The following is a 21813-nucleotide window of genomic DNA, read 5'->3' on the forward strand; positions in this document are numbered from 1 at the left end:
CTGGTCTAGAGGGTAGAGCCTCCATTTGCCTGAAGATAACATCCACAAGGTCGCCAGTTTGAGGCCACCGGCACCGTGCGATCTTGAAGCAGCTGACAAGCTGAAGCCGAGCTATTCCATCTGCTCTGAGCGTGGGAGGATGGAGGCCAGAATGTGCGACCAGATCAAGAAAGAAACATCTGAATGTTGTGGTTTCTTGAAAGATAGAAACCTTCTTTCAATTGTAAAAATCTCTACGGGGATTTAATCAGCCTGCCTATGTAAACTGCCTTGAATAAAGTCTTGAATAAAGACCAAGAAAGGCGGTATATAAATACCTGTATTATTATTATTATCTTTAATATATTCATTTATGTAAACTTATGTAAATTTATTCAAATTTTAAATGTAAATTCATTCTTTTTTTTTCCTGACACAGTGTCAGAGAGACGATGTGGCCCTCCTGCCAAAAACTTTGGGCACCCCTGGTCTATCCTTAAAAAACTGATGGTGTGTCTTGACAATTTTAGCACCTTGCCAGTGTGCCACAGGATGAAAAAGGTTGAAAATTGCTGCCTTTTGGCATCAAGAAGGAATCTGCCTATGCAAGAGGGCCAAAAGGTGCTTACGTGTTGTTGGCTGTAACCTTGCAATAGCAGGAGATGCGGAGACTGGTAGAGGGACAACCGCACGGCATTGCCATTCTGCTCCTCCGCGGGCAGCTGCCAGCCGTCCCTTGTGCTCTCCAGACACCGAAGGGTCTCCGGCAAGGTGGAGTAGTGCCTTTTGAGGAGCTCCTCCTCTCCTTTGTCCTGCACGCCAACCTGGCTGAGGCTAGTCTCGCTCACCGTGCGCCGGAGGGTGGGAGGCGTGGAGTGGCCCTTGCATTCCGTCAAGAGGGTCATGGTGCCTTTGGCGCGGTTCCGCTGGAGCTTCCGAGCCTGGGCATTGATCCCTGGGAGGAGACACAAGCAGTGCACAAAGTTCAGAGCACCGCACAAGAGGAACACAGGGTTGGATCTGAGAGCACAGAGGCTCACCACACTTTCTAACACAACCTTAGATCTCGGGTGTCAAAACGCAGTGAGATCAGCCAACAGCCTCTTGGGAAGAGAAATTATGCAAAGCAGAACAGGGACAGACATTTTCCTCCTCTCCTCTCCACTTCCTTTCCTTTCCTCATCACTTCCTCTTCACCACAATGTCTCTCTTCCTTTTCAGATCCAAGGGCAGGGAGGAGGAGAAGAGGTGGAGGCAAGCAGGCAGGAGGCAAGTAGGAAGGTGCATGTAGGTATCTGTCATCAATAGCATAAAAACAAACTCTTTATTGCGCCTCCATTCCCTTCCTCGGCTCAATATCTAGATTGTAAGCATCTTGGGGCAGAGAGCTGTAGTTTTAACTTATATATATATTGCTGAGGGGGGGATTTGAACCTGGATCTTCCAGGTCTCAGCTCAGCTCCCAAACCACTACACAGCATGTTCGCTGAACTGTACATATGCGCTTTATGTAAAGCACTATGTACGTTAATGGCGCTAAATCAATCAGTAAAATAAAAGTTCATGAATGGTGGGGAAAAGGGAGGGGAGGATGACAGCGGATTGGCATCAAAGCAAAGACCCCCCACCCTCTGGTTCCCCTTGACGTTCTGCTTCCTGAACTGCACCATCAAACAGCAGAGAGCCAAAAGTACATGCCAAGCCAGGTACCCAGGACGCCAAGACAAAACTGGTTTTCATCCCAACGAACAATCCACTTGGCTCTGCTGGGAAAACAATGTGTCATTCCCCCCCACCCCCAACAACATTGGCTTTCTTCCCCTTCCCATGCCAAATCTCCCCTCTCCCCACCTTCTTCGAGACAAAAAAGATCTGTCGCGGATCTCGTGCAACACCCTTCCCCAACGGGCTGGCATCGAACTGAACATGTAAGTGCATTCCCCCCCCCCCAAATAAGATGAAAATGATCCACCAAAAGTGGGCTGCAGAGAACCATCTGCCTGTTAGCCAAGGAAGGAGGTCAGGATCAATTCCTTACCGTGCAGCTGAGGGTCTGCAAAGCTTCCCGACCCTCTGACATATACTAAGGGCACCAGCAATGCAATCGTTGGCTGCCAGGAACCTGCACACTGCAGTAGAGACTCTGCCGGCTTGCTGCAGAGAGGAGAGGTAATTAACTACTACACTCTGTGTGTGTGTGTGTGAGTTTCTGCCTCTCTTGCAAAGAAAACCCACAGCTGCCAGGAAGACTAATGGGGAGAGGGGGGTCTGAACCGTTGGCCCGGCACAAGCACAAAAGCCCAGAATAGATCCTGGCCCCAAACCCGAGTGGTAGAGGCGCCGTCCCCCTCTCCCGAGTGGAACGATCCTTGGTGTTCAATCCTTGCGGGATGCTGGAGGCGTGACTGCCTATATGCAAAGTTGATGGAAAGAAGCAAAGTTCAGCATGCTCTTGGCAACCAGAAAAGCATCAATGAACGTGGAGCTGGTGGCAGAGGACACAAATTTAGCTGGGGTAAAAAACAAAAACAGTAAAAAATAAATACAGTCACGTTTTGTTGGCCGAAAATAGTACCCCAAAACCTGACTGCCACACCCAGCTTTACAGAAACTCTGTGTCAGTCCTTAACATCCTCTGTTTTATAAGTAGCTTTCTCCCTTCTGATCACACACACCTTTGCTGGAAGAAGGCACAGCAACCCAGTCTCGCTTTAAAAATAAAAGGAAAAACGCCAAACAAGCCTTTTTTTTTCTCCCTTGGCTTCCTCCTCCAGTTCCCCAGTGGGTGCTCAAAACTGCAGTCTGGACATATGCGGAATACGGAATCTGGAACGGAGAATCTTTTCCCCTGCAGAGCTTAGAAGGATGGAGGCACCGAGCTGTTCCATGCACAAAATAATCTAGTCTTGTACTGGACAGGCAAACCCCTTTGAGTTAGCTGCGTAGACGGTCCCGCTTCAATCCCAACATGCAACCTGCCTTATTGGTGAGGAACTGCCACTTGGTTCTGAAATGCATTAAAAAAAATTATCCTTCCTTGGCTGGGAAAATGAAAGAGGTGACTGGGATGGAGAAGGGAGGGGGTGTTGTTTCTTCTGTTTACATGCCTTGGGATTAGGACGAGAAATGGACAAACAGAGCAGAGTGTTCTCAAACGCAATGGCCCGCAGCCATCACGGCCCGAGCCAAGGGACTTGCCTGCCGGAACATGGTCGCAAGAGGGATTCGGCTGCACAAGGCCCCATGCGAAGGTCACGTTCGTGGAAAGTGGCCAACCAAGAGACAAAATGGGGGTGTCTTTGGCTCAGCAATCAGACGTCAGCCGGAGCAGAGTGTCACTTCCTTTTCCTTGACAAGTAAATGTCTAGTCTGATGGCGTCAACCCAACTTGCATAGGAAAAAGCAACAGCAAAAAGGTCAAGCCAGAAAGACTGACCAACAGACAAGACAGATGGAATGCACACCTGAAAGACCTGCATCCAGCAGCCCAGTTTACCCCTCCCTTCTCCTTGTCCAGTGGCATAGCTAGAGAGGATGCGAAGCACTAAGCTTGCAGGTGCCTGAATGTGTCATGCAAGCAGACCCCTCCTCTCCCCTTCAGAGCCATTCTGGGTGGTGGGAGCAAAACGGAAGCATCTGTTCTTCTTACGACAGGGACTCTCTGCAGCTTTTGCACGTGGTTGTACCAGAGGGAGAAATCAGAATCAGAAATCAAATCTGGGGCATTTGGTGGGACGCTGTGAGATACAGGAAGCTGGACTAGCTGGGCCTCTGGCCTGATCCAGTGGGGCTGTTCTTATGTTCTTAACTACAATTCCTAGGAAGCCTTGCAGGTCTCTTGTTATCTGGTGTGCTCCCTGGGGCATTTGGTGGGCCGCTGTGAGATACAGGAAGCTGGACTAGCTGGGCCTCTGGCCTGATCCAGTGGGGCTGTTCTTATGTTCTTAACTATAATTCCCAGGAAGCCTTGCAGGTCTCTTGTTATCTGGTGTGCTCCTGGGGCATTTGGTGGGCCGCTGTGAGATACAGGAAGCTGGACTAAATGGGCCTCTGGCCTGATCCAGTGGGGCTGTTCTTATGTTCTTAACTACAATTCCCAGGAAGCCTTGCAGGTCTCTTGTTATCTGGTGTGCTCCTGAGGCATTTGGTGGGCCCCTGTGTGATACAGGAAGCTGGACTAGATGGGCCTCTGGCCTGATCCAGTGGGGCTGTTCTTGTGTTCTTAACTACAATTCCCAGAAAGCCTTGCAGGTCTCTTGTTATCTAGTGTGCTCCCTGGGGCATTTGGTGGGCCGCTGTGAGATACAGGAAGCTGGACTAGATGGGGCCTCTTGCCTGATCCAGTGGGGCTGTTCTTATGTTCTTAACTACAATTCCCAGAAAGCCTTGCAGGTCTCTTGTTATCTGGTGTGCTCCCTGGGGCATTTGGTGGGCCGCTGTGAGATACAGGAAGCTGGACTAGATGGGCCTCTGGCCTGATCCAGTGGGGCTGTTCTTATGTTCTTACTACAATTCCCAGAAAGCCTTGCAGGTCTCTTGTTATCTGGTGTGCTCCCTGGGGCATTTGGTGGGCCGCTGTGAGATACAGGAAGCTGGACTAGATGGGCCTCTGGCCTGATCCAGTGGGGCTGTTCTTATGTTCTTAAACTACAATTCCCAGGAAGCCTTGCAGGTCTCTTGTTATCTGGTGTGCTCCCTGGGGCATTTGGTGGGCCGCTGTGAGATACAGGAAGCTGGACCAGATGGGCCTATGGCCTGATCCAGTGGGGCTGTTCTTATGTTCTTAACTACAATTCCCAGGAAGCCTTGCAGGTCTCTTGTTATCTGGTGTGCTCCCTGGGGCATTTGGTGGGACGCTGTGAGATACAGGAAGCTGGACTAAATGGGCCTCTGGCCTGATCCAGTGGGGCTGTTCTTATGTTCTTAACTACAATTCCCAGAAAGCCTTGCAGGTCTCTTGTTATCTGGTGTGCTCCCTGGGGCATTTGGTGGGCCGCTGTGAGATACAGGAAGCTGGACTAAATGGGCCTCTGGCCTGATCCAGTGGGGCTGTTCTTATGTTCTTAACTACAATTCCCAGAAAGCCTTGCAGGTCTCTTGTTATCTGGTGTGCTCCCTGGGGCATTTGGTGGGCCGCTGTGAGATACAGGAAACTGGACTAGATGGGCCTATGGCCTGATCCAGTGGGGCTGTTCTTATGTTCTTAACTACAATTCCCAGGAAGCCTTGCAGGTCTCTTGTTATCAGGTGTGCTCCCTGGGGCTTTGGTGGGCCGCTGTGAGATACAGGAAGCTGGACTAGATGGGCCTATGGCCTGATCCAGTGGGGCTGTCTTATGTTCTTAACTACAATTCCCAGGAAGCCTTGCAGGTCTCTTGTTATCAGGTGTGCTCCCTGGGGCATTTGGTGGGCCGCTGTGAGATACAGGAAGCTGGACTAGATGGGCCTATGGCCTGATCCAGTGGGGCTGTTCTTATGTTCTTAACTACAATTCCCAGGAGGCCTTGCAGGTCTCTTGTTATCTGGTGTGCTCCCTGGGGCATCTGGTGGGCCGCTGTGAGATACAGGAAGCTGGACTAGATGGACCTTTGGCTGATCCAGTGGGGCTGTTCTTATGTTCAGAAAGTGATTTTATTTCATGCAGTTTTTTCTTTGGTAAGCCGCACTTTCACCAGGCCCAAATTAGCTTTAGATTAGCCCTGCGGAGGGGTATTCCAGAGGCGATTTACATGCCATTCTGATGGGGCCTAGAGAATCGAATCTGTACCAGCCCAGATTGCGGACAGTTGCCCAGCAAACTCAGTTAAGCATAGATATCTTCCAAGATCTTCCCTTGACATCTTCCAAGGTGCACTGACCTACTTGTACCCAACCAATCTGGAGCAGCTAAGGATGACTGTAACCCTATTTAGGCCTAGGTCATTCCCTTGACCTCTTGGCTCGATTCAGCGATTCCCAGGCCACGTTCCTGATGTTTCCATTCTGTGTTCTTGTGTTTTTTTTCCCTCAATTTCTTCTTCTGCACCCCACTCATTTCAGCAGCCTTCCAGTGGATTCCCCCCCCCCCATTCATTACCTTCCTTACCTTTCTGAATCAGCAGAAAAAGGTTTACTTGCAGAAACCCCAACTGCCATTTACACTGCAAATAGGAGTCACTCATAAGAACATAAGAACAGCCCCACTGGATCAGGCCATAGGCCCATCTAGTCCAGCTTCCTGTATCTCACAGCAGCCCACCAAAGAGTGGCCATTCTTTGTGGCCAGTGCCAGAAAGCAGAGATATGGGGGGTGGATGACCCAGGGCCCTAAGGTCAAACATGGGCTCATCAGAGAGGTAACAGGAACCAAGAGTTCGGGATGTGCCAGAGCCATACCCCCAAGTCTCCACCCCCTTGATTCAAGTTGCAAACAAGTCATAATGGGTGGCCTATGCAACTCATTCAGAGCCCTTTTTAGAGTCACTTTGACTCGAGACTGAATCTTTCGGAAGTGAGTCAAGGCGCGAGTCAGGCATGGATCCACAGAAAACTTGGAAATGCTGGTGTGTGTGTGTGTGTGTCAGAGTTTTCATTTAATAGTAAGAATATAGAGCCATCCATACTCATGGCCTTGTACAGAGAAGGAGAGACCAGATCTGATAGTTCTGGAGCAAGGACACCAAGCTGGACCATTCAGAAATGGTCGAAGGTGATAAGATCAGCCAAGGACAGCCATTTAGAGGGAAAGTAGCAAGGGGCCAAGAACAGTGGAAAGAGGAAGAAGGACTCCCCACCCCACCCCGAGGAATCCCCGAAAGAAAAACTGGGCAGGTAGAAAGGGAACCCTTTGAGGATGGAGCCACGGAAACCTGGGCACAGAGGGAGTGCAAAGAGGCCACGAACAACAAGGCGGAATAGAGTTCGATCCGGTAGTGAGGAAATCACTGCTGAGTCGGTGCAAGGCACAGACTCCATAAGTTCTTGCTTGTGCTCCTAGGTTCTTATGGTAGGAAGTGACCCAGCAGAAGCCAAACCCTCATTTCAGTGCTCTCTCTTACACTTTCCCACCAGAGAAACCACAGTTTGGTTTCCTTATCTGTGGGGGAAAGGAAGCTTCTGTATTTACTTTGCATCTCACAAACCAAAAGGGGAGGGGGAGGAAAAAAACAACAGAGTTTTGACGTTCCATAGAGCTGCTACGGCAGGCTCTGGGAAGGCTCTCCGTGCCATACTGGAAAGATAAACACAAGTCCTTTCCTGAACGTAACCAGGTCTCTCAACCCTCTTTTGTATTCAGGCCTTTTGGTACCGATCTCCTGTCTGCCCTCCTGTGGAACTGAAGTTCAGCACAGCCTTCAATGTTTCAGAGATAAGAACTGGGACATGCTTGGAACCCACTGAGTCCCACAGCAGAGCAAATGCGGGGCTCGGGGCTGTGCTTTATTTGCTGTGCGAAATGCTGTGTGTTTGTTTCTGTAAAGCCACCACAGACTGAAAAATCAAGACAGCACAGAGGGCCCTCAATATCCATGGGGGGGTCTTTTCCAGGTCTTTCCTGGCCTCCATAGCAGGCGTAAAAACGTCACTTCCAGTTTCTCCAGAACTCTGGTCATTTCCAGCAGTCCTTTGATGGCCACAACCTGCAGATTTGCTTACCTATGGGTTTTGTTATCTGTGGGAGAGGGTGTCCAGGAACTGTTCCCCCACAGATCCTGAAAGCCAACTCTATTTCTTTTTCTTTTACAGGTATTGAGAAAGGTGGCAGGTAAAAGGAAAAGAAAGAATCATGAAACAGAAAAATAAAATTAAAAGTACAGTATCCCTACTTTTGGCCCATCCTGTGTAATTTTGTCCAAGGTCTCTAACAACCGGTATATTCAAGTTGCACAGCCAGGCTACAAATGTGAGAGCCTCTCACCTCCACTCCGCTCCTCCTAATGCCAGCTGTGCAGCTTTCCATCTCCACCACCGCGTCAGCCCCCCAAATGATCCACTCCGCGCTGCGATTGGTCAGAGCTGGGAAAGCTGCCCCTTTTCTTAAAATAACCCCAGCAGGAGACTGCCAGGAGTACAAGACCTTCCCCGCACGCTCCAGACACACCCCGGTTTCCACCCACGGATCCCCATTCACACATTTCCAGGGAGCGCTTGACATTTCACGCTTGCCTGAGAAAACAGGCTATTGTAAGGGGAAGGAGCGAGAGAGGTTTGCCAAGTAGCCAGAGAACGGCTACAAAAATAACTCTGTCTTTGCCATCCTTGTCGGCCTTTGGACTGCAAAAGTTTAAGCTCAGTGGGACGTCTTGGGTAGAGCCTCTACCTGAGTCAGTAGCGCGGGTGGTACAGTATGTGCCTTGTCCCAGGTTCGAATCCTGGTAGAATCCTCTGATAGAGCTAGGGAACGCCAATGCAAGCTCCAGCCAGTTAGCACAAGCAAGGCTGAGCAAAATGGATCCAAAACTTGGGCCACTAAGTAATCTGTTTTCAGAGGGATTTTTGCTTATGTGTCACCGTGCACCACATATTGCAGTCTTCAGCCCTCCTTGCAAGGTTTCTGCAGAACTCTCTTTGGCAAGGAGTGCACTAGAGCATCCCATGAGGTCAGCTTGCAGCGTCCACGCACGATGGACTTTCTGCTTATTCTGGGGGGAGGGGAATTGCTGGCACAAGAACATAACATAAGAACACTGGATCAGGCCATAGGCCCATCTAGTCTAGCTTCCTGGATCTCACAGCGGCCCACCAAATGCCCCAGGGAGCACACCAGATAACAAGAGAACTGCAAGGCCTCCTGGGAATTGTAGTTTAAGAACATAAGAACAGCCCCACTGGATCAGGCCATAGGCCCATCTAGTCCAGCTTCCTGTATCTCACAAGCGGCCCACCAAATGCCCCAGGGAGCACACCAGATCACAAGAGACCTCATCCTGGTGCCCTCCCTTGCATCTGGCATTCTGACACAGCCCATTTCTAAAATCAGGAGGTTGCGCATACACATCATGGCTTGTACCCCGTAGTGGATTTTTCCTCCAGAAACTTGTCCAATCCCCTTTTAAAGGCGTCCAGGCCAGTCGCCGTCACCACATCCTGTGGCAAAGAGTTCCACAGACCAACCACATGCTGAGTAAAGAAATATATTCTTTTGTCTGTTCAGAAGTGTGACCTCTGAAAGAAAGTATAAATCTTAAGGGAGTGTACCTGAGACTGAGACAGCCCCCTCCCCATTTTCGGCATGGGACCTGCTTCTGAGCAGTTGGCAATCCGGATGTTGTCAGGAAAGACTACAGAACTGCCTGACTTGGGCATCTGCTTCTCACAGAAATAACAGCCCCCCCTTTCCCCCCCTCCAGGACCAGCTTATGTGATGCATCCATGAGATCAGATCTGGAGTATTTGACAGTTCTTGTTCACTCTTGTGTACTTGAGGGAAGTGCACGGGCAAAAGTGCAGGATGCCATCAGAGCTCTTATGCTGTCAGGGACATATCTTGGGTGTGGCGAGGCACGGCCGGAGGGATGCTGCACGTGGACTCACCGGGAGGCAAGTAGTAGAGGTGGCATCCACTGCCTGTAGCACTCTGGGTGGCTCCTGGCCTATTGGTGGTTGGGGGCACTGGCAAATTTGCCCCCCCCCATTGCTTCTTGAGCCTCTGCTCCTCCAGGGAGAACAGCATCCACGCCCTCCCCTGGAGACCACCAGAAAGTGACTGCTTACACCATAAGCGCCACCCCCAGCAAGCTTCCAGCCAACATCTCTGAAGTCTCCCCTGCTGCTAAATCATATATTATCCTAATCACCTGATCAGCTCCAACTCCCTTCCATCTGCCACCCACCAGCCCCCTGCAGGGAGAGCCCAAAGGGTGAGATGAAGCATCTCCACCCTTCAAACAACAGATTAGCCTCCCAGGGTGGAACCCCCCATCTTTGGGAAAGACTTCGAACCTCCGCTATTGAAGCCCTGTTGGCCAAAACACCGACACCATAATAGGGGATGATGTTCAAAGCAGCGCACCAACACATTTCACGGATGCACGGAGAAAGTCAAGCCCTCAGACAAATGCATATCTGAGTCTTGTCAAGCCCCCCCCCCCCCCAGAAGACGTTTGCTCCATCAGCACAAGCAAGCCTTAGGATATCAGTGATGGAAGGCCAACACTGGCATTCTCCAGAGAATGACCTGGATGTCAGAAGTACAGTGGTGCCTCCTTATTCATAGGCTCAGCCCCTGCAGATTTGAGCCACCGTGGACACTGAACCCAAGCCTCAGGGGGCTTCCCACCACCAGAACTTCCAGAAACCAGAAACCAGAAAGATGTCCTAAGGCTAGACTTCTCTGCACCACAACATCTCCCAGACACAAGCCAGAAGTCGTGGACGCAAACCGGAAGGCTGGTTGAATATGGGAGGCCTGCTCACAAAGAGAGTCTGGTCCAACAAGAAGCTGACGGAACATACCAAGATCCAGGTCTACAGAGCTTGCGTCCTGAGTACACTTCTGTACTGCAGCGAGTCATGGACTCTTCACTCACAACAGGAGAGGAAACTGAACACTTTCCACATGCGCTGCCTCCGACGCATCCTCGGCATCACCTGGCAGGACAAAGTTCCAAACAACACAGTCCTGGAACGTGCTGGAATCCCTAGCATGTATGCACTGCTGAAACAGAGACGCCTGCATTGGCTCGGTCATGTCGTGAGAATGGATGATGGCCGGATCCCAAAGGATCTCCTCCATGGAGAACTCGCACAAGGAAAGCGCCCTACAGGTAGACCACAGCTGCGATACAAGGACATCTGCAAGAGGGATCTGAAGGCCTTAGGGATGGACCTCAACAGGTGGGAAACCCTGGCCTCTGAGCGGCCCGCTTGGAGGCAGGCTGTGCAGCATGGCCTTTCCCAGTTTGAAGAGACACTTGGCCAACAGTCTGAGGCTAAGAGGCAAAGAAGGAAGGCCCATAGCCAGGGAGACAGACCAGGGACAGACTGCACTTGCTCCCAGTGTGGAAGGGATTGTCATTCTCGGATTGGCCTTTTCAGCCTCACTAGATGCTGTTCCAGAACCACCTTTCAGAGCGCGATACCAGAGTCTTTCGAGACTGAAGGTTGCCAACAACAATGCTGAGGAGGCAGGGAGACCAGCACAACATCCAGAGGGCCAGGCAAAATCTTCAGATAGGCCAATGTGGTGCCACGACCCTGACCCCCTGCATAAGTGCTCTGCACCCCCTCCGCTAAGCCACTGGGAGTGCTTGCAATTTGCACCCACTTTTATTCACAAGTACACAGGCAGGGCATAAAGCAAATGAAGGTCACCCCACAGAGACTTTGCAAAGACCTTCCGGAAGCGCTTTGCGTATCTTATCTTGACACATCTTGATGAAATTCTTCAGACCATCCAGCAAGATCTGTATTCTCTCACCCACCCACCCGACCCCCGTCACAGAGGTGGCCCCCCCATCTCTGGTGGGACTCTCATCCAAAGGAAACCTGGGCTGAAATCCTATACGTAGTTGCCTAGGAATCAGCCCCACTATATGGTTTACTTCTGAGTAAGCATGCAGAGGACTGCACTGTAAAGCTCTCAGTGCGAGTCGGCCTCCAGAACTTCTCGCCACTCCTGCCTTTGCTTGTGTGAACGGAGCTGCATCCAAGGATCCGACACCCCTCTGCATCTTGTGCTTCACCTGCCACACTGTTGCTGTTTTGCCCGGCCTCCCACACATTCTTCCAGACAACGGACCCTGCGCATGAGATTCCCAACCATTCATATCGGCAGTGTTATTAATAACTCCTGCCTTGATGTTCTCAGCAGTGGGACTGCTGGCACAGACCTCTCGCTCTCTGCATGCCGCCGCTTCCCGGCACTTACCTCCCCGCAAGAAACGGAACCAGTCTCCTGCCACCCTCCAAGCTTTGGCGGCGCAAAGCACAGGGAACAGAGGAGGGGAGGAGGACCCGGTAGCCATGGTGCAGCAACGACAGAAGCAACAAAATGACAGGGTGTGTGCAGTGTATTTTCTTTTTAAAAGGCTCATTGCACCAAGAAGCTATTTATCACCTAGTACGTTTATATTCCCAAAAAAGCATGAATGCATAGTAACACGATAAGAGCCCTGCTGGATCAGGCCAAAGGCCCGTCTAGCCCAGGTTCCTGTATCTCACAGTGGCCCCACAAGGCAACAAGATTCCGGCATCCTGTCGCCAGCTCTTTGCATTCAGAGAGAGCCAATTTCTAAAACTAGGAGGCTGCACATACCCAGCATGGCTTGTAACCTGTGATGGACTTTTCCTCTAGAAATCTGTCTAATCCCCTTTTCGAGGCATCTAAACCAGGTGCAATCACCACATCCTGTGGCAAGGAGTTCCACAGACTAATGACGCACTGGGTAAATAAATATTTTATTTATTCTCTCCATGCGTATGCGCACACACACACACGCACACAGAGAGAGAGAGACACACACACACGAAGTGGCTTTTACTTCAGTCAGGTGTGTACTGCAAGTGGGGTGGTGGTGGACAGGTCGATGAAAGTGTCGATCCAGTGTGCGGCGGCAGTAAAGAAGGCCAATTCTATGCTTGGGATCGTTAGAAAAGGTATTGAGAACAAAACGGCTAATATTATAATGCTGTTGTACAAATCGATGGTAAGGCCACACCTGGAGTATTGTGTCCAGTTCTGGTCGCCGCATTTCAAAAAAGACATAGTGGAAATGGAAAAGGTGCAAAAGAGAGTGACTAAGATGATTACGGGGCTGGGGCACCTTCCTTATGAGGAAAGGCTACGGCATTTGGGCCTCTTCAGCCTAGAAAAGAGAAGCCTGAGGGGGGACATGATTGAGACATACAAAATTATGCAGGGGATGGACAGAGTGGATAGGGAGATGCTCTTTGCACTCTCACGTAACACCAGAACCAGGGGACATCCACTCAAATTGAGTGTTGGGAGAGTTAGAACGGACAAGAGAAAATATTTCTTTACACAGCGTGTGGTTGGTCTGTGGAACTCCTTGCCACAGGATGTGGTGACAGCATCTGGCCTGGATGCCTTTAAAAAGGGATTGGACAAGTTTCTGGAGGAAAAATCCATTATGGGGTACAAGCCATGATGTGTATGCGCAACCTCTTGATTTCAGAAATGGGCTATGTCAGAAGGCCAGATGCAAGGGAGGGCACCAGGATGAGGTCTCTTGTGATCTGGTGTGCTCCCTGGGGCATTTGGTGGGCCGCTGTGAGATACGGGAAGCTGGACTAGATGGGCCTATGGCCTGATCCAGTGGGGCTGTTCTTATGTTCTTATAAGTGTATACTTTGACACTGGCCAAAAGGCTCATTGCCACAACACGTTCTTCTCCGCATAACCGTTGGCGATAACAAAGCAGCAGGCATTCAAGCGCAAGGCTTATCAGGTAGCCTGCCTCAAACAGCCTTGGAACACAGCTGTCATACTGACACGGGCCAGGGCACTTGCTCGTGTGACAAATGCTGCCACATTCTTGTCCGAAGCGTTCATGCGCTTTGCAAATGTGTCCGCATCTCCCCATGCAACCGGAGAGATGGACCCCAGGACCCCTGCAACGTTGCAGGAGAGAGGTTTGGGCTCACCCCCAGGCAGAGCGCAGCTATCTGAGGAGCAAATGTGTTTCAATTTCTGTGCAGCACCTGAAACCATCTCCCAGTGGGTTTTCCAGAAAGAGATTAACAGTGGGACAAGCTGGGGGTACGAGCTGCCCACAAAGATCTAAGAAGAAGTGTTACCTAGGCAAGAGGATGCAACTTCTGAGCAAGTGTTTTCAGAATTCAAGCGCTCATGCGACTCCCTTGTCCACATGATGTAAAACAAACATCCTTCCTTCTGGGCAACGTATGTTCAGGCCAAGGCCAGCATAGTCCAAGTTTCCACTGAAGCAGAACCAAAGATCCAAAGCCGGGAGAGAATTTGGACGCAAAGACCAGCAGAGGTTGCTGGACAGAAACAACACACAGGCTGGAATCACATTTACTCAGGCCGAGCTTCCTGAAATATGTTGGTCATCTCCGTGACCTGCGGGGTTCGAGGGAAGTGGAAAAAACCAACAGGTGCTGTTTTTGTTCTGGGAATGGAGAGTGGCCAAGATGGGTTGGAGCCTGGGGGCCTCTTCACTGTGTGGAAGCAGTGGGAAGAACGCTTGCAAATTCAGCACAGGTCTGTTGCAAGCACAGATATTGGAAAAGATGAGAGCCATGCCCTCGTCGCAGGCCATACTGACACATCCAGGCAAAACCAAAATGGTTTTCATTCCCGGTTACCCACCAAGCCGGTTCCTGAGGCAACCAACTCAGCTGGCCTGACAAACGGGCCGGTCCTGCAGTAAAGACAGATTGCAGTGCAAACTTGCCCTTGGCACGGTTTATGAGAAAAGGCAAGCAGTCAAACACATGATCTGCCCAGTGACCCGTCTTTTCAGCACCAGAGAGCTGGACTCATGAGACTGCCAACCAAACGGCGAATAAATCTCTCCGGCTATTAGAGAACTTCGCTTGCGGCGCTCCAAGAGCTTCCTCCTTTCGTCCTTTTCTTTCGCCGAGCAACGGGGTCAATTGGTTTTCCGACACCGTTTCCGCCAGAAATGAAATCAGAACGTGATGGGGACAGAGAGAGGCAGAAGGAGAGGGAGGGGAAGCAGCTCTCGGCAATAACTTCTGAACTGCAAAATGCACAGATCTCAAGCAAGAGGCCAAAGTGGAGAAAATTCACAGTTCAGAGCGCTGGAAATTGGAACCTCCTACCTGGCTGAGCACCGAAAGCCACTTAAGCAAGCCCCACAAAAGCCAGGAGAGAAAGGTCTTGTGCCTCCATCATTCTTGCAGGACTCCTGGAAGCCGCCGCACCTCTGTTGCGAGGCAAGGCAAGGCAGCTACCTCCAAGGGGGGGGGGATTGCCTGGGCTACCAACAGGTCTGAGGGACCTTCAGCAAGGTGCAGCCTGGGGATGCCGCCTCACACTAGTGGGTACCCCCTTGGTGAAAAGTGTTGGTAGCAAAGGGGGCACTGCTACTTTCTACTTGGCGCACAGGAGGCAAAAGGAGAGAAAAAATGAGAGCATTTTGGTTGGAGAGCAACGGTGAGCTCCCATCATCTGCACCCCACAGCACCCCCCTCCAAAGGCAGCAAGTTATTCTTGCCAGAGGTATTGTGGGCCACAAAAGGCTCTCACCACAGGAACAGAAGGGGGGGGGTCCAGCCAGCTGCTGGTCAAGCCCAATCCATGCTGGGATGGGGGCAGGACAGGTACCACTGATGGGCTTCCAGCGTGGACCTGGGACTGTGGCAGCTGCCTGGCTCTGGTGTTCTGCATGTACGGCAAGCACTGCGGGGTACGAAGTAGAAGCTTGGCAGACAGGAAACCAACTTCCTGCCTTTGGCACCACCCAGGCTGCTGCCTGGAGGAGGGAACTGCAAGCAGTCTAAGATGGGACACCCCCGCAGCAACCCAGAATTCTCTTGGGCTGGGGAGCAGGTGATAGAAGTTCAGTAGACTTCTGATCCCCTGTCTTGGCGCCAATTGCTCTTTCTCTCAGCCTCACCTACCTCACAGGGTTGTTGTGGGGACAAAAAGAGGAGAGGAACTATTTACAGAGAGCCCTGAGCTCCTTCAAGGAAGGGCCTGTATAAAAACCTGAAAAATAAACATCTCACAGCAAAAGTTGGCAGAATCTTCTATGAATCTCTACTCACCTGCTGTGACGGTGTCCTTATCCTGGGCAGCGAGTTCCTCCACGTCCAATCTCTTCCGGAGCTCAAATCTCCTGGAGAAGCCTTCCCGGGGCTTCCAAAGGTCCTGGATCAGGAGGGGCTTCTCATGGTCCCGCAGGACCCTCAGTCCTTCCATCTGCCACTGCTTCTCCAAACCCACAAATCTCCCAATGACGTCACAGAGGACGTAATGGACGGAGCTCGCCTTAATCCAGACCATAGCGCTCCAGCGCTTCCTTCACCAGCTCCTGAGCGCTGGAGCTCGCTGTTGCCAGGACGCTCTTGTAATGAGTCCCTGTGCAGATGTGGCACCCAAAGATCTTGAGCACAGCCTGGCGCCGAGATCTGAGTAGAGAGCTCCGCTGGGTCATCCTTGCTTTCCACGGGGTACGTCGGGACCGAGCTCCGGTCTTTGTAACTCAGTGTCCGGTACAAGACCTGGGAGAAGATCCGACTCTGCCGCTTGAACTTGTTTTTGGACGGCGGGGACATGGTCGGAGGCGACCCATAGAACATAGCGCGCGAGGTCGTCATGGGTCACTGCTGGAGAAAGAGAAAAGAGGGCAGTGAAGTCAATGTTTTTTGAAGGCCAGAAGAGAAACGAGCTGCTAATCGCAAGCATATGGTCGCAACCCTCTGAAAAAGAATGTTTGGAGCACGGGGTGGCTTTGAGATCCCCACATTTGGCTAGCCTCCCAAGGACAAGATGCTGACAGCTCTGGAACTGTGGGAGAAAAGTCACAGGAAGAAGTGGCCTGTATAGCTGCAAACGGACAGCCAAATGACTTGTTTTATGCCTCCCCCCCCCCCAGCAAAAGAAGTTTCCTTTGGAGGAGAGACAATGCAGAGTTTCATGACAACTTTGCAAGCATTTGTTTTTGGCAAGGGAGCCCAGTGCCCATCAGTTGGACAGGCTATATATTGACCACTATATATTGACCACATTGACGCATCCTCGGCATCACCTGGCAGGACAAAGTTCCAAACAACACAGTCTTGGAACGAGCTGGAATCCCTAGCATGTACGCACTACTGAAACAGAGACGCCTGCGTTGGCTCGGTCATGTCGTGAGAATGGATGATGGGCGGATCTCAAAGGATCTCCTTTATGGAGAACTCGTGCAAGGAAAGTGCCCTACAGGTAGACCACAGCTGCAATACAAGGACATCTGCAAGAGGGATCTGAAGGCCTTAGGAGTGGACCTCAACAGGTGGGAAACCCTGGCCTCTGAGCGGCCTGCTTGGAGGCAGGCTGTGCAGCATGGCCTTTCCCAGTTTGAAGAGACACTTGGCCAACAGGCTGAGGCAAAGAGGCAAAGAAGGAAGGCCCATAGCCAAGGAGACAGACCAGGGACACACTATACTTGCTCCCAGTGTGGAAGAGATTGTCACTCCCAAATCGGCCTTTTCAGCCACACTAGATGCTGTTCCAGAACCACCTTTCAGAGCGTGATACTATAGTCTTTCGAGACTGAAGGTTGCCAACACACATATATTGACCACTAGGACAGTGGTCTCCAAACTTTTTTGTGCCATGACACCCCTCTCCCCCCCAAAAAATGTTGCATGGATAAAAGATACAACTATTCATGCCACTATTGGCTCCGATTTTTGGCTGAGTGCAGACCAAAAGCTCCAGCACTACACTGGGGTCCCTCTGACACTCATGTGAGAAACTGGGGTTTCTCTGCCTGCAGGGCCTGGGTTCTGTCACTGTGCCACAGACCTCCCTTTGCTATCTCATCCTAACTGAAGAGGGGGACTGAACAAGGTTTCCTTTGGTCAGGGGGCCCTATTCAGTCCCACCGGGTTCTCTGTCCCATCCCAAAGTTAAAGTTGGAGAATTCCGCAAAAATACGGGAAATTATACCAACATTCCCCAGTTGCAGTATTTAAGCAGGTTGCAGAATTAATCTTCCAGTGCAGAATTTGGATTGCACAGATGCATAAAGTTCTTTTTCAAGCTTGCTTTACGGGGCTTACCATCAAGCATCAATGACCATGCCACTGAATCAGATAGCATACCCAGAAAGTGCCACACAGAAGGCAAAAAGTGTTATTATATTCCGAGCTCGGCAGGAAGCATTCCCCACAAAACAGGTTTCTCCTAACCTTTCCAAAACTAGTTTTCTGCCTACATCAGATCCATCACGACAGCTCTGGAATACAAAAGACGTTCCCAAAATGCATCGGCACAGACATAAACGGGCAACCTCTCCCCAGACACAATCGAGAGGTTAATGAAGTCTGTGGTGTATCAGCTCTTGGAGGGCACCCTGAGGTTTTCTTATGGGTTCCTCTTGCTTTAAGCTACAGCTTGCAGTAATGAGCAATTACACCAAAATCTGTTTATATTTTCTTTTTCTAAAGAGAGACCTATTTTTATCCCTTGCGCTTTTTGAGAGAAACCTGGAGAATCCTGAAGCCTTCAAATGACGGAAATAAGAAAATTCAAGGGAAGGTGAAGAAAGAATCTGCCACAATTTACAACAGCCCCCACTGTATCAAAATGATAGGAAAGTGTCACCAGCATTGTTTGATCAGCCTGTTCATACATGCAAGCTACTACTGGATGTTGCCATTATCAAGTGGCGAATGCGTACATGTGAAGATGAAGAAAACATGTACCAGCTCTAGTCTTTGCCAGAGGGACTTCTACAAGACATGGGGGTTGACCGGCTGTAACTCGGAAATCTAAGCCCCACCGGATCAAGCCAAAGGCCCATTGAATTCAGCTTCCTGTATCTCACAGTTGCCCACCCATACCGTGACCCTGGAATGCCAGACACAAGGGAGTGGCATCAGGACATAGGTCTCTTGTGTGCTCCCTGAGACATCTTGTGGGGCCACTGTGAGATACAGGAAGCTGGACTAGATGGACCTTTGGCTGATCCAGTGGGGCTGTTCTTATGTTCTTAACTACAATTCCCAGGAAGCCTTGCAGGTTTCTTGTTATCTGGTGTGCTCCCTGGGGCATTTAGTGGGCCACTGTGAGATACAGGAAGCTGGACTGGATGGGCCTATGGCCTGATCCAGTGGGGCTGTTCTTATGTTCTTAACTACAATTCCCAGGAGGCCTTGCAGGTCTCTTGTTATCTGGTGTGCTCCCTGGGGCATTTGGTGGGCCGCTGTGAGATACAGGAAGCTGGACTAGATGGACCTTTGGCTGATCCAGTGGGCCTCATCTCGCATTCTAATACTGGGATAGAGGGGCTCTGCATAGAGCTGCTTCCTATGTCACCAAGTCTGAACGTGGAGCATGGAATTGTGTCCTGAACATACTCAGCTCCATACCGAAAGCTAATAAAATAGAATAAAAGAATGTATTCTCAGATCTTGATCTTTGTTTAATCAAGGACACCCACAGGGAATCCCGCTCCAAGCTGGATCACATTTCATAAGAAGGAGATTTAACCCTTGACCTCCAGCTAGGTCTAGCCCCAAGACCCCCCAGTGCCCGAGGCACCATGCCAAATGCTGCCCTCTCTGACCTGGCAATCCACCAGTCTCTGCTCCTTGCACTACCTGGAGAAGCTCCACCCCACCACTCTCTTCTCCTCAACTCCTTTCCCACTCTGTGCTTCTCCAATTCAGGGGGCGCACAGAAGTGGGGACCCCCTGCCAACCTGCTGCCTCAGGCAACCACATCAATCAGCCTCATCGATGGGTCGGCCTCACTTCAATTTTCCCAGTGAAGCTTTGACATGCATGTGCAGACAGCAGTTGGGAGGGCGGATATTTGTCAAGAAGGTACGGGGGAAGTGTTAGGAACTTCTTCCTCCCATGCCGTGGCCCCGATCCAGATCCAAGCCCTTCCTCGCAGCTATTTTTAACCTTTAAAAGTGGAAAGGCAAGGCTGCAGTTCTCATCCCGCCCAGTCCGAATTCTCCCCAGAGCTATCACATTGCACTGCGCTTTACATCTTCACTGGGTGAGCCCTGAAACTCACACACACACTCTCTCTCCATGTGCAACTTTTGAAGGAGAAGTCCTACGTGCCAGATGTACTTGGCAGCCACACGGGTGACGGCGTCTTCCGCAGCTATCTCCCAGCCAAGGGCAGCGGGTGGGCTAGCATTTCAGAACCATTTTATGAATCAACGTACAGTACACAGCCCATCTGGAACCTTCTCAAAATGATCCCCCTTAAAAAATTAGGAATGTTTCACCCAGCCAAGCAGTACATTACTGGGGCAGCTGGAAAAGAAGTGTGATTTCCATCATCCAGGGATGGCAGCCAATATTGCTGCCTTGTGTGTATGACTGGATACATACCACAGCACACACCTCCACACCTAACAAAGACCAAAAGGTATGCTTGTTTTATGGTCAGTGAAAAACAGGTTCACAGGACAGGACTGAGCAAGCCAAATCAGCCAACCGCTTCCATGAGGTCTAGTAGCATGCCCTGTGTTTTGCCAAATTCCTAGTCCAAGTTTCACCTAGAGAAGTTCAATTTTAAGCTAATTAGCTCTCCCAATTCACCACCCAGCAGTCTCCAGCCACTGCAGTTCTGGTAGTCCACTGTTGCCCACTGGCCAGGCCATCAGTGAGTCAGCCAGTCAAATCAGTCCATCAGTCAGTTAGCAGGTCCATTGATCAGTCCATTAGCCTGGTCAGCCAGCAAGGCGCCCCTTCCTCCAACCGTCTGCTCCTTCTACTACCCACAGTCTCTCCAACCTCCAGGTGCTACTTTTATCCCTGAAGACCTTGTTGCCTCTAGTGGTTGCAGCTGTTCAGCACACCCACTGCTGGAAGCCCAGGCTTTAACCCCACGTCTCCCAGATTCACCAGAGCAAAGGCCACTGCAGAAACCACATCCGATCACCTCGCAATATCTTCCAATACACCCGCCAATGTTTTTTAAACAAAGATTTTTATCAATTTCCCTCCCATTCAGAAAGCACATTTTGCACATGTGTCATCTCTTCTAAACATGTGGCAAGCAATGGCGTCGCTAGGGGGTGCGAGCTGCACCAGGTGACCCAGCAGGTGACACCAGGTGATGGCCACATGCCTTGGGACTTTAGTTGCCAACTCAGATGGAAAGCTATTCCTGGAGATCTTTCTTCCCCTGTGTGATGCAATTCCATTTAGCCAAGAAGGCCCTGTTTAAATCTTCAAGATTGCTTTCAGTAGACTCTTGGAGACTCCAGGCCAACCCTGGAAGGTTGGCAACGCTCCTTAGGGAGCAGCCGGGCCTTGCCAGGGTGCCAGCTCTATTTGGGAACAGGGGCAGGTAGAAGCCCACCCTAGACCTGATTTAAGAAACACCTGCCAGATTATCCCTGGCCATGAGTTGCCATTGGTCATCACCAGGGTCACTCCCCCTGCAGCTCAGAGGGCTGCTTGATGCCATCACGGATTTGGGGACCTTCTGCATAAATGCTATTAAAAAGAGCTTTCCTCTCACAGCCCTGGAAAGGCGCCAAGCCAGCTCCCCAAAGCACCTGGGCTCTCGTGAACAGGCACAAGGTCACCTTCTAACCTAGAAAGAACAACGCAAGCTTTTCTCTTCCAAGTTGCAGAAGAAGCCTCATCCACGGAGAGAACTCCGCTGGCTCCCATCCCACGCTGTACACATCCATCCTGGCTTCGTCACAACAGCCTCTTTTGTACCTTCCTTTGTGACAGTTTCTCACACAAGACAGAGAAGGTGCTTCAGTTCGGTGAGAGAGAATCTGCTCTGTGTGTAGTAGGTGCCGGGTTCAAATCCTGCGCAGAATCACCAGTAAGGGCTAGGGAAAAGGCTCCACCTGAAGAACAGCTACCAGGGAAGACTGAGCTACATGGAACATGGATCTAAATCAGAATAGGGTGGTTTTATTATAAGGTACTCTGAAAAAGATGCACAAAGAACCTTCTGCATTGCTGAACAGGAGAAGTAACATCACCCAGAAGCAGATCTGAATCCCCAAAGCATCATGGCTTTCAATACAGTTTATGATGCACTCTTTTTCCCCCCTACGCATGAGCCAGCAGGGTACATAGTGCTAGACAGACAGGGAGATCTGAATTCAAATTTCAGCATAGCCAGACAGCTCACAGAAATCGTTCTTTCTCAACACTACCTACACTACCTCACAGGGCCATTGTGAGGATTCGGTGGGGGGGGGGCTT

The 21813-nt window shown here is 50.7% G+C and overlaps 1 protein-coding gene across 1 annotated transcript in view; it reads right to left on the bottom strand.

The window, feature by feature from the left end:
• RADIL (Rap associating with DIL domain) overlaps positions 1–21813 on the bottom strand; it is a 66760-nt gene that overhangs the window by 38430 nt on the left and 6517 nt on the right. The window contains 4 exon segments of the mRNA XM_066640693.1: positions 609–934; positions 15676–15901; positions 15903–16022; positions 16024–16236. Of these exon segments, the coding sequence (XP_066496790.1) occupies positions 609–934; positions 15676–15901; positions 15903–16022; positions 16024–16227 (876 nt within the window). The 5' untranslated portion in view covers positions 16228–16236.

This window comes from Tiliqua scincoides, chromosome 13, assembly GCF_035046505.1.
Source record: "Tiliqua scincoides isolate rTilSci1 chromosome 13, rTilSci1.hap2, whole genome shotgun sequence".
Lineage (NCBI taxonomy): Eukaryota > Metazoa > Chordata > Lepidosauria > Squamata > Scincidae > Tiliqua > Tiliqua scincoides.